At 44.5% G+C, this 13255-nt stretch overlaps 1 protein-coding gene across 3 annotated transcripts in view; it reads left to right on the forward strand.

Moving 5' to 3' along the window:
- The window catches only part of atp2b4 (ATPase plasma membrane Ca2+ transporting 4), a 93294-nt gene that overhangs the window by 65185 nt on the left and 14854 nt on the right, over nucleotides 1-13255 (forward strand). For all 3 annotated transcript variants that reach the window (XM_063215390.1, XM_063215388.1, XM_063215389.1), the window contains exons 11-20: nucleotides 304-548; nucleotides 1112-1346; nucleotides 3315-3494; nucleotides 4316-4403; nucleotides 5005-5111; nucleotides 6432-6623; nucleotides 7835-8048; nucleotides 8841-9052; nucleotides 10029-10136; nucleotides 12657-12836. In XM_063215390.1, coding sequence (XP_063071460.1) covers nucleotides 304-548; nucleotides 1112-1346; nucleotides 3315-3494; nucleotides 4316-4403; nucleotides 5005-5111; nucleotides 6432-6623; nucleotides 7835-8048; nucleotides 8841-9052; nucleotides 10029-10136; nucleotides 12657-12836 — 1761 coding nt within the window. The remainder of the gene's footprint in view (nucleotides 1-303; nucleotides 549-1111; nucleotides 1347-3314; nucleotides 3495-4315; nucleotides 4404-5004; nucleotides 5112-6431; nucleotides 6624-7834; nucleotides 8049-8840; nucleotides 9053-10028; nucleotides 10137-12656; nucleotides 12837-13255) is intronic.

The raw sequence follows: 13255 nt of genomic DNA on the forward strand, positions 1-13255 counted from the left end.
TATTACGTGTTTTTTTGGGAGGGGGGGCACCAAAATCGTTCTTGCATACCCCCCCAGAAAAGAGTAGTTGCGTCCCTGATTACAACCACTGTATTCAACTGTTTCTGTCCAGCTAATATGACATTCTAAGAAATCCGTCCTGATACCTGTGCTGCAATGACTTCATTGTATTGCCATTCTGCTCGGACAATCGAATTTCAGTCTGATCAGGAAAAAAATGGCTGCAGGCTTCAATTGTTTTACAGTCTGAACAAAATGGCCGCCTTGCTGACTGATACTGCGTTGTTCTCTGTCCCACCCTAGCCTCCAGAGAAGGAGGGTGGTCTGCCAAGGCACGTGGGCAACAAGACGGAGTGCGCCCTGCTGGGACTGGTGCTGGACGTGAAGAGGGACTACCAGCCCATACGCGAGGAGGTGCCTGAGGAGAAGCTCTACAAGGTCTACACCTTCAACTCCTCCCGCAAGAGCATGAGTACCGTGCTGAAGAACACTGACCGCCCAGGCTACCGCATGTACAGCAAGGGCGCCTCCGAAATCGTCCTGCGCAAGTACGAACATTACATTCACTTTGTCATACATTTTTTTACTTGTCATAGCACTGGATTCATACTGCACTCTGGTTCTCTGGCTGGACCGGCCATACATTAGTCGGTTTGCCTGTGCATCTGTTTTCACAGATATGGCTTTGGGTGATGAGTTTGGAATGGGTGTACGGATTTTGACCAAATCTTGTTTGGTGTTGGTAGTCTCATATATTCATATAACTGATTAACAACACCTAATGATTGACAATGGGTTTCAACATACCAGACTATAGCCTTTTGTGCTATGACATTACTGAGTGCCTTTAGTGACAGATTGAAACTTGGTCATTACAATTTTGGCGACAATTAGGGTATAGCAGAGGCTCTGCGCAAAAGGATTGCACACAGAGATGTCCATGTAGGCATCAGAATCAATGTTCACATGTTTTCGTTATTGTTGGTGGTAGGGAGGAGGGTGTGGATTAATCAGGAACTCAGCCCTGACATTTTCCGCTGACATATTGGCATATCCTCCTGCTAATTATTACAAAAAAATGTTTTCATTACTCATACCCTTCTCCCTTCAGGTGCTCCCAGATTCTGGACGGCTCCGGCACGCCCAAGCCCTTCAAGCCCAAGGACCGCGATGAGATGGTGCGTAAGGTCATCGAGCCCATGGCGTGCAACGGTCTGCGGACCATCTGCCTGGCCATGCGGGAGTTCCCCGGCGAGGAGGAGCCCAACTGGGACCAGGAGGCGGAGATCCTCAACGACCTGACATGCATTGCTGTAGTGGGCATCGAGGACCCCGTACGGCCAGAGGTCAGACTTTGCTTTATGCTATTGTTTCTCAACGGGGGGCTACAGCCCCCCTGGGGGCATTGGGGAGCTTTAGAGGGGCGGGTGAGTCGGAATGGGGCTTAGTTCCCATTGGGGGCATTAGTTTATTCTATTTTTCAATACTAAGGGGGGCGATGGGAGGGTTATCATGAGGTCTTATGGTTGAGAGCCACTGCTTTACGCCATCACCCAAGACCTCCCACAAATGCATGTTCACATAGACGCACAGACGCACACACACACACACCCCCACACACACACACACACACACACACACACACACCTACACAGCTCCCCTAGCGTAGGTGGCACCCACGGGATCACCCCTCTGATGGGCTTGTCTTTAGGTCCGTCCTCCCGAGTCAGGCTGATGAATCAGCCAATCAGTGTTGATAATGTGCTCCGCTGAGGGGCCGGCACAGTAATAATTACAGTAAGGAATGGAAGGGGGCGCCCATAGAAACAGTGACGGATGACTCTGCCATTAGCAACGTGTGGATGTCATGAATCAGGCTCGGGGGAATGTTTTGATTTGCGAGCGGCGGTGAGGTTTGATTTTGTGGGCCGTAGATCAATAGTCTGATGTGGAAGGGGGGAATTTTTGCCCGCGTGCAAGCCGGCTGTACTTTACAGACCACGGCTCCCCAGTCTTTGCTATTGTCAGCACCGCAGGGAAGCTTGAAAACCTCAATTTACAGGTTTAGCATTTAGCTGCTAGAGATGTCAGAGTCCATTCACGCTGCTTTGCATTTCCATTTAGGAATGCATTTGTAGAAGGGACAAAGTGTAAAATTCATCATTTGGAAAATAAAATCACTCACTCACTCTGTCACCAGGGTTATTGGATGAGATTAGGTCTCACCTGCAGTGTTCTGCTACAATATTCATACATATTTAAAAGCCCCGGGGGAGCAGCACATCAGGATTTTGTCAGCCCTTGTTTTTCAACTGGCCGGAATCAAGTTTCATGAATATTCCCTGTGTTTGTAATGGAGTTTTAAAAAGTGATGTTTTTAAAGTTTAATGCCAGTGTTTTTTATCTACTCTCAACTGACTAATGCTATTGCAAAACACTCAGAAGATGCACCCTTTATTATTTATCATGCTATAGTCTCACTAATAAACTGGAAATTAAGCATGCCCACATGTGGCCATAAAAGCTAATGAAATATTATTGAATTAAACATACCCGATACTGATGCAATGCCTAGTAGGCAGGGCACTGTGTGTCAGAACTGTGATTGATGCTTCCGTAGGGAAATTAGATTAAGTATTGAATCCATGCATAGCTGAAATCCAAGGCTGTCTGCCGTAATTCTAGGCACTGTAAAACAGTGAGTGATTACAGACATAGATTAAGCAATAGTATGTACTAGATATCATTGATTACAGATAGCCTTTATACTGTACGTATGTCAGTGACTACAGACATAGACATGTCAATCGTATTTATTACATATGATTGATAACAGACATAGACTAGTATTATTTTGATATTAGTGACTACAGACATATGCACAGCAATAGCATCCTTAAGATATCGTTGACTGCAGACAGCAATAGTATTCTTTAGCATATCACTGACTAATTGCAAACAAAGCAATAGTATTCTTTGTAAATCAAGCACTACAAAGCAAAGAGATATACGTGCAGTACTTTGACTCCCAGTTTGTTCAATCAGGGCAAATTTTGCGACGAATAGGCAGTGTCATAATTACAACCTAGAAATTAAGGCTAACATGTCTACCAACTGTGTTCAACACCACAGGTGAATTTTTCAATATTACATATTGTCACAATTCTGCAATATTTCAGTTTTGGTCAATCAGGGGCTCCCTGGCAGGTGGATCCCCCTAGTCTGCAGCCATATCTAGCCTGTGCTTTAATCTGGTCCTGCTTGCGCTGTTCTTTCCTCACTTGTCTCGTCTGTCTTGTCTGCAAACCCAACAGGTGCCAGAGGCCATATCCAAATGCCAGAGGGCCGGCATCACGGTGCGCATGGTGACTGGAGACAACATCAACACGGCGCGGGCCATCGCCACCAAGTGCGGCATCCTGTTGCCCAACGAGGACTTCTTGTGCATGGAGGGAAAGGAGTTCAACCAGCAGATCCGTAACGACCAAGGCGAGGTGAGGTGAACATCAAACGTCAAACCACTGCCACAATCACCACTGATTGCAGCATGGCTTGTTTGCTTTGCATCATACCCTAGACTCCTGGGGTTTGTGGGAGATCATTTTTAAAAATGATCACACCATGCTTCGTAATCACCAAGAGGCCAGACCGTCTGTTTTCTTAGTTTCCTTTGAATCAGCATTTCTGCTTGCGTTAGACCAGTCTCAGTTTCCGTGACTGAAAACGAGAAGTTGTGTATCTTGAAGTGAGAATCCTGCAAACAGTGTTTCTTCTTCCTCTTCTTCATCGTCTTCTTGTTGGTTTGGCCCACGTGTTGCCATGGCAAAGGCTTCCGTAGCCTCTGGCAAGCCGACAAACCGCTCTCCAGTGGATCCCTCTTTTTGAATCTCAGCTCCTGACTTTACCACATGATATGCTGAGCACAACTGCACTGTATTGTGGCTAGAGCGCAGGGGAAATGAGCACAGATTGCCTTCCTCTACTGCCAATGGGACTCATTACCATTGAGTACAATATGAGATGCAGCCTTTTGTATTTTTAGTTCTACAGTAACTTCAGGTTCAGTTATCCGGTTTCATAATCAGTGTGGTTATATGTATTGAGTATTTTTGCACATTATTATCGGGCTAATGAAATCAATAGGACTTGTAATAAGTCCCCGGTTCTTTGAGTGAGATGAACGAGTCATGTTTATGGGAGTCACTCATTGGCTGACGACGAGTGAATCGAACGAAAAATAACCTGTGTTGAGTTCAATGGGTCTATTACTCCTCCAAGACAACATTCCTTTACCTGTGCTTGTTCCTTGCCCTAGGTGGAGCAAGAACGCTTGGACAAGGTGTGGCCCAAACTGCGCGTGCTGGCTAGGTCCTCCCCCACAGACAAACACACCCTGGTCAAAGGTAAGCAGAAAAAGCGAAGCCTTGAGAAATAGTAAAATAACGTCTAATCTATTCTGCCTCTAGGAAGGTTTGCTTTTAGTGAGTCACTGTACACACACGTGCACGCACGCACGTACGCACACACACACACACACAAACACACACACACACACACACACTGGTGGAACTCCTTGTGTGTGGAGTGTCCAACGTATTGTCTCAGGCCCAGCATTTGGGAGGGAGTAATAACATATTTATGGTGTTTTCATATTTTCTCTAAATTATAGCCGACAAGGAGTGCCTTCTTTGATCTGCCTGGGAGAGGCTGGACACCAAACACAAACATTTGCTTAACATATAAACTATCAGCCAATGAATAAAGTCACAGTAACATTTATCGTGAAAGCAGGCTTACAGACTGTTTAAGGAAATGAAGAAGTTATTACGTAAAAGCACATGGTAGCAGGCAGACCTCTTAGAACTGTACTGAACCGTATAAACTGTACAGATTCTGTTGGCTCCAAAGTGTGTGTGTGTCATGCCGAAACCTTGGCGTGACATTGGAGCATGCAGGGAGGGAGAGTGAAGGGAGGCTGAGGCCAGACATGTTTCTGTCCCACAGGCATCATCGACAGCACAGTCGGGGAGACCAGACAGGTCGTCGCGGTGACAGGAGACGGGACCAATGACGGCCCAGCGCTCAAGAAGGCCGACGTGGGATTCGCCATGGTAATGCGTGTCATTTGATATACCCCCACCGGATGCCATAAAAGCATGTATCACCTCCTTACCCTTGCCAAACTCGCCCCTGCCTGTGACGTTCACGGGGAATATCTCATCGGCTGATGTCGGTAACAGCCAACCGCAGCCCCAGAAGATGTCTTATGAGATCAGTGTTGCGACAGTTACGATTATCAGTAAAATGGACGCAGGCATCAATACCGTGATTACAGCAGACTATGGCAGTGGGATGAAAGACAAATAGCTGCTTTCATGGTTTGCTTCCTTACCTCATGGTTATTATCACCTCAAAATGATTTGGCTACATGGGTGAATATTACACTGTGCTTGATTACATTTGACAAAGATGCGCCACTTCAGACCAAAAACATAAAACAAAAGACGTGGTTCCATTCGGTGGAAAATATACTTCTACATTCAATAAGAATATACGTATTCAGTGACATGCCAGCAGCATTAATGTTATTTGTACCACTGTGCGAGGTATTTTCTAACGTGTGAAAAGATAAGTGTCATGAGCCTTGCTGAAAGGAAACAACAAGAGAGAGCATGGAAATGTTCTCTGTAAGTTAAATTTGAACCAATTAACATCTGCGGATTCTTTTGTAAGTCTTCAGCCAAATAGCTTTTTTTCATCTCCTCGGTGCTCATCATAGTTTGACTGTGAAGATTTTTTTGTACATCTGATATGATAAAAGCCATTACATTCCTTCTTTTCTTCCTTGACAAACTGCGATTCATTGGTGATTTTCCCCTTTTTCCCTGTCCTTGTGATTTTAGACTCCCAATTTTTCTCTTTGCTCTTTTCAAGTCAAAGCAGTTAATTATCATTTAATTGGTTCAGACTCTCAGCACTCACACTTAATAAGATAATATATTTTAATTTCTGCTGAAGTGTAATTAGTTCGTTCAGCCCACCTATTTCTACAGTATATACAATTCTGTGACGTCACTGCCCTTGTTACTCTCTCACCTCTTTAAAATAGTCAATTTTGACAGATTGAAAACATTATTTGGGAAAATATGCTAGGCCAGAATATTCCATCCACATTTTAACACAGAGGCCATCACAATCTCTACAATCCATTTTGGGGATAGAAAATACCATGAGGATACTATTATAATTCCTTCCAAGATTTTTTTCATTTCTGAATGCTCTAGTTCATCAAATGTCACGTTTGCCAAGAATCAGCCCGGGGTTGTTACGAGCCCATTATTTGGATGACGTTGTGACTATCCGGTGGAGAGCAGCAGACGTGAATGTGGGTTTGTTTTATTGATGGCACGTCTGTGTTGCTCCATATGCAGGGTATCGCCGGAACAGATGTGGCCAAGGAGGCATCTGACATCATCCTGACAGACGACAACTTTACCAGCATCGTCAAGGCCGTGATGTGGGGCCGCAACGTCTACGACAGCATCTCCAAGTTCCTGCAGTTCCAGCTGACTGTCAACGTGGTGGCCGTGATTGTAGCCTTCACAGGGGCCTGCATCACGCAGGTACAGAAACGTAATTAATGTCCTCCTGTCCTTACAGTTGGATTTGCGGTAATGATAGACATTTTCAAACCGGTATGGAAGAGTTGTAGGCGCCATTCTTTTTGTTGGCAATATAGTGCTATGCTAACCCCTACCCATAGCATAAAGCCCACCTCACGCCCAGCCCCCAGATACAACCACTGAATTATTTGCTAGTAGGCTGTCTTCAATAAGCCAAGAGATGTTTTTTTTCCTGAGTGGGGGGTGCAGTGAGAGACCTCCATACTCTATTTTTATTTGCCGAGTTAGGATAGCAGGGCCATTCAGCAGGGGGGAGGCTGGCCTCAGGGGACTTCGCCAGCCATGAAAAGAGCACTTTGAAGCAGTCATGGGACTCTCGATTTGCTGCCATGTCATATTCCATTGGAAATGTCTCCAAGATGCTGCTGCCGGTGCTGGGGCCATTGTCTCAAAGTGTCATCATTCTGCACAGACAAAACAATCAAAATGTCATGTGCTTGGTAGTCTGTACAATAAGGCAGACTGCTATTATGAAAGGGATGTTTACATTTATAAATGTTACCATAAAAATGAGGAAGTTTGGCTAAGTGCTCCCAGTATTGTTTTTATCCATCATAAACAGATGCATCCAAATGGCATGATGGGAATTTAATTATCAGCTGTAATCTCTGCTAGCTGTCTAGTACATATGGCAGATTTCACAGTAATGCTGAATTTGACTTTTGACTTTGAAATGCAAAGTGTACTTTTTTCTTACAAAAACAGAAAAACACCCCAGGCAGTGTGTCTAAGCCAAAACATTCTGTCTGTGTATGCTCTGAATTGGGGTTATTTGGGTGTTTGGTGGAATGGGTTCTCTCTCCTCTTCCTCCTCCTCCACCTCCTCATCCTCTCCTCCTTCTCCTCTCCCTGTCTTTCTTCCCATCATCCTCATCGTCTTTTTTCTCCTTTACCTCATTCTTTCCCTCTTCCTCTAACTCTTCTCCTACTGCACCTCCTGCCTCCTCCTCCTCACCCTCCTCCTCCTCCTCCTCCTCCTCCTCCTCCTCATCTTCCTCCTCCTCCTCATCTTCCTCACACTTCATATCTGCCTTCCTCCTCCTTCTCCTCCTCCTCCTCTTCCTCCACCTCTTCATTTTCGTCCTCCTCCACCTCCTCCTCTTCCTCCTCCTCCTCCTCCACCACCTCCTCCTCCTCCTCCACCTCCACAGGACTCCCCCCTGAAGGCAGTCCAGATGTTGTGGGTGAACCTGATCATGGACACGCTGGCGTCTCTGGCCCTGGCCACCGAGCCGCCCACGGACTCCCTGCTGCTGCGGAAGCCCTACGGCAGGAACAAGCCCCTCATCTCCCGCACCATGATGAAGAACATCCTGGGACACGGCGTCTACCAGCTCGTCATTATCTTCACACTCCTCTTCGCCGGTGAGGAACTTAACTTAAGATTTAAGGTTTCAGTTTGTTTTTGTTTTTTAAAGTGGGCAGTGTACAAATCAACATTAATCATAAGTTTAAAACAATCTTCACACTCCTTCACTTGCCGGTGAGGGAAATTTAAGGCTTAAGGTTTATGCTATAAATTTGTTGTGGAAAATGTAATCAACAACCATAAATCAACATTAATCTTTCGTTAAAACGATCTTCACTCGGCTCTTTGCCGGTGAGCTCATTTGTTATTTATATTACATTACATCACATCACATTACATTCAGCATTTATTCGAAGCACTGAATAAAAGAGGGCATTATCAGTAGCACCATAAAATGTGTGGAGAAAAATACACAGTGCACTGGCATTAGAAGGTTATTTATGTTTGATGGTTAATGTTCTAGTTTAGGTTTTGCTGTTTACTCTAAAGTTTTGTTTTTCTTTAAGCTAGAGTATATGGGAAATGTTTGTTCATTCCCATTATTTTTTTATGTGACAGCCTGGAGGACTGTTGGTGCGTGTGGCCCATTCTCCGGCTGAAGATAGAGTAGAGTGGTAACTCCATCAGGAGAGAAAAAAAAAGCGAGAAAATATTTATACGCCAAACATTCATGCGCTAGCCTGTGAACCACATGGTTGAAAAGATGTAACATTTAACATTACTGGACATGTTATAAGTTAGTATATGAATATTTAGTTGGGGCGATACGACAAGGTCACACATCACCATCTGAAAGGCCCTTCCATTTTGTGCTTCTAACCCTACTGAATTGTTTATGAATTTGACAGGAGAGAAGATGTTTGACATCGACAGCGGCCGTAACGCACCCCTGCACTCGCCTCCCTCCGAACACTACACCATCATCTTCAACGTCTTCGTCATGATGCAACTCTTCAACGAGATCAACGCGCGTAAGATCCACGGCGAGAGGAACGTGTTTGAGGGCATCTACCGTAACCCCATCTTCTGCAGTGTGGTCCTGGGCACGTTTGCCATCCAGGTAATGGGATGGAACCAGCTGCTGCTGTCACCGTTTTCAAAATTATGTATTTATTAATTCAGTTAATTTCAGTAAAACCATTTGGATCATTTCAAATTTGTATTGGAAAAACATTAACCCAGTTCATTATTGCCATCATGTTGCCTTGAAATCATGTTTTTAATTATTCATGAAAATTGCATATGAATGGCTTTTGTAGTCTTTTGTCATTTGTTTTTTTGTTCTCCCATTTTGAATGGAAATCTGGAGTTCATGAAGCAGTTTTTGGCATAAGTACCTTATCAATGGCTCAAGCCAATCATCAGCACAGTGGGGTACATTGCCACTGAATTACAGTAAAACGTGCTCCTTTTCCTGTAGTGGATTTAATAAACCATTGGACTTTCACAGCCTTTGTGTTAAGAAGACTGTCTCAGCAAATTGCTACAAGAAAAGACGTGTGTGGTTGGCCCAATTTGGCAGAACAGCTTGGGAACTTCAATGGCTCTAAGTTGCTCTAGTCCTGGCAGGTTTTTTCTGGCTTGTTCCTTACAGGACGGCAGTCAAAAGTGTACTGTACAGCAACAGCCTTTCCTAAAATACATCAAACCATATTGTAGCTTGCAAAGATGTGAGTCATTCACAGAAGTTGGTCAGTGGGTATAACGGACGATGTACTGAGATTAAAAAAAAAAAAAAAAACATTTTAAAGTCTACCCCTTGAACCATAGTAGTACTGTACACTCAAAGCACGTTTATAATTCAGGAACTCGCCTCGCCTTGAAAGGGCCTAATGGTACAGCGTTGAGCTTTGCTCTTTTAAAATACCTCTCTGAGGAGCCATCGCTGGTCAATAGTGGAAACTCTACTTCATTGTGTTTTTATATCCCACAGTTTCCAACAGCCTGCGGTCTCAATGGTCAAGAGGGGTGGAGGCCATTCACTGACCAGCCTGCCTGTCTGATGTCGGCTTGCTTTTATTTTGTTTCCCCCACAGATTGTCATTGTTCAGCTGGGAGGGAAGCCCTTCTCCTGCACGGCTCTCACCATCGACCAGTGGCTGTGGTGTGTCTTCATCGGCGTTGGCGAACTGCTGTGGGGTCAGGTAAGCTCAGTGCACAAAAAAACCCTCTCCCAACTTCTCTCAATTCAAGCATCTCACATCACATGCGACTGAGCACAGCGTGTGCGTGCGTGCATGTGTGCGTGTGTGCGTGCGTGCGTGCGTGCATGTGTGCAACCTCTGCTGACCTCTCCCAAACCCTTCTTGCATGCCACTGAGCAGGTATGTAGGAGTGTGTGCTTGCGTGCGTGCGTGTGTGCGCGCGTGTGTGCGTGCGTGTGTGCGTGCGTGCGTGCGTGTGTGCGTGCGTGTGTGCGTGAGTGTGTGTGTGTGTGTGTGTGTACTCGCCTGCGTGTGTATTTTGTCATACAGCTGCCTTGCTAGATGTTAAAGATACTCCTCACAGTTAATCTCATGACATCATCACCATGGTTACTGTAGCACATGCGATGTGATTTGCAGCGTATGTGACTGCAGAGGCAAGTGAGGTGTTTGTGAGCGGAGAGATACACTATATATAGCAATCTATAGCCAAGAACCAGCTCTCTTCTTTACATTTGTTAGGCTTTATTCATGGCGCACAGAAACACACTCATGCCTACACAAACACGCACTCAATGAACACACCTATTGTATTTCCAGTCTTTACTTAAAATCAGAAAGAGAAACACAGGTTGAGAGGGAAACAGTTATACCTGTAATAGTGGGAGGCAAGTCTACACGACTTCCAGCCTGACATGAGATTATTTGGTGTTGAACTCCCAGTCAAAAGAAATCTCTCTCTGTGTGACAAAACGAACGGGGGGAAAAAATGTCTGAGCAAAGGCCTTTCATTTCTGTGCGTCACCCTGGTAATGAACACCCCGCCACTCTAGGAAACGGGAACTGTGTCCCACATTTACTACTCCCCGAGGGGGCAGAGAGAAAACTCGTCGAGATAGTCCCACTGCTACCACTGTGTGGGCCTTACATCCGTAAATGCCAAACGTATAGCCCCTGAGTACTGTACCGTAACAAGGCACAGAACACAGTAACCGAAGAGGCACCATGAGGCATCATCTCCATCATCAAATGCTCTCCATTGTGTAAGCCATGTGATTGGGGAACAGCGTCTCTCTACAGTCTGCACCGCGTGCGCTGCACATTTGTCAAGAGTGCCCGGTGAGAGTTCCGAACACCAAGGCTGTGTCTTTGATCTTATGGTACTCTGGAGGCTCTTGGAGACTTAAATCATTGGGTTAAGAGCGCTGGTGGCAAGATAACCAATACACACGAGAGGTGAAAAAATGTTGCTACCGTTTTTTTAAGCGTCGAAATTTGAGGTCAGTATTTATGCCGGTTCGGTGGAAAATATAAGATAAGGAGGAAATTGTTAAAGTAAGTCAGGGTCAGATTGCTCAATTGAAAAGCACTTGTGTAAACTTGGGTGTAGTGCTCTATTGCAGTTGCTGGCACAATAGTAACCAGTTGTGCCTTTTCAGGTGTCCTTGAACTGAATTGCTGTCGATTGTACTATTGCTATTTTTCAATGAACTGATGTAGTATTTCGTTACATCGTGTAGACACTTTGTAAACTGTGATGGTAGGAGAACATTTCAGGCAATCAGACAGTCATTCAAAGCCACGGCGAGAAAGTGTTAGTTAAAATAAAGCTTGACATTTCAGGTCATTATGTCCGCTGATGAAAAATACCCATTTGTGTTTAAAGGGGAAAATACATGTAGTTTACTCGGTTCTATGTTCAGGGTCAAGTTATTCCATTAAAAAGCACTCATGTAAAAGGAAGTGACAGGTGCAGACAGAATAGTAACCGAGATAGTTGGGCCTTTCAAGGTGTCCTTGAATTGTAGTTGATACTACTGATATCTATCAGCACGTTTATCTCACAATATCATATGGATGCTTTGAGGTTCAAGCAATGTCAAGCAGTCAGACAGCCATTCACACATTATTGGCATGTTGGGCATTACAATTTTTCATTTCATTTATCCTTTATTTAGCCAGGATTGTCCCATTGAGACTACAGTCTCTTCTGCCAGGGAGTCCTGGTCAAAATGGCAGCATACATATAGTTACAGACACAGACAACAACATAGACAAAAAGGAAAATAAATGTACAAAAAACACATTAAAAAGAATAAGTTTACATAAAACGTATTTTGAGATAAAAAAGTAGCCTATGTGCTGCATAGTCAGAAACAATGACACTCCTCTGTGTATACTGTATTAATTTCCCTCTTAAAAGTCTCTAATGAGGGCAGAGAGTCCATACAATGCATGGTGCAAAGATTAAAATAAAATAAAATAAAAATAAACAGTATCACTAAAAGCAGAATACAGAAATAGAACTATGTAGAACTAAATAGAACTAACATGAAAGAGTACTCCTGGTTTCAGAGTTAGAGGCTCCTTTATAAAAATTCACATGTCCGAAATATATGACAAGAAGGAGATGGTATACTGAAGGAAACAAACCTGTAGACGCGTGGGTCTCACCACAGCCTGTGTCCTTGCTTTTGGCTGATCTCTCCCCCCTCTCCTCTCCTGTCGTTTCCCTCCCAGCTCATCACGGCCGTGCCCACGCACAAGCTCAAGTTCCTCAAGGAGGCCGGCCACGGCATCCCCAAGGACGAGATCCCTGACGAGGAGGAGGAGGGCGCTGACGAGATCGACCATGCCGAGATGGAGCTCCGCCGCGGACAGATCCTGTGGTTCAGAGGGCTCAACCGTATCCAGACTCAGGTACCTACTGTACTAACCTGCCTGTGTCTGTCTCCCCATGGCTGCTTTCTCCTAGGGGAATACAAGCTGAGTTCTCTGTGGAGCTCCTGATGGATTGCTGCTGTTCCAACAGGAATACAACAAATGTGTTGTGTCTTCTTCTGTATTTTTGTGTCTTTTGTTTTCTTGCCAAATTGTTGAATCATTTTGAGCTACATTGGTTATAAGAAAGGTGCTACCCTTGTACTGTTTTGTGTTATTAAGAGTGGCTATATAGGTACTATATATGAACATCTTAACTCCTTTTCTCCGTTTTCTTAATGCTTCTGTTTTGAGAATTTTAGGTTTTTGCTTTAGTCACCCTCTGGTTAAGGCAACATTAGGGAAATATTAACCGCAGCAAATCTTTGATTTTAGTTATCAGTTGTTTTGAATGGCTT

Source organism: Engraulis encrasicolus, chromosome 14 (assembly GCF_034702125.1).
Source record: "Engraulis encrasicolus isolate BLACKSEA-1 chromosome 14, IST_EnEncr_1.0, whole genome shotgun sequence".
NCBI lineage: Eukaryota > Metazoa > Chordata > Actinopteri > Clupeiformes > Engraulidae > Engraulis > Engraulis encrasicolus.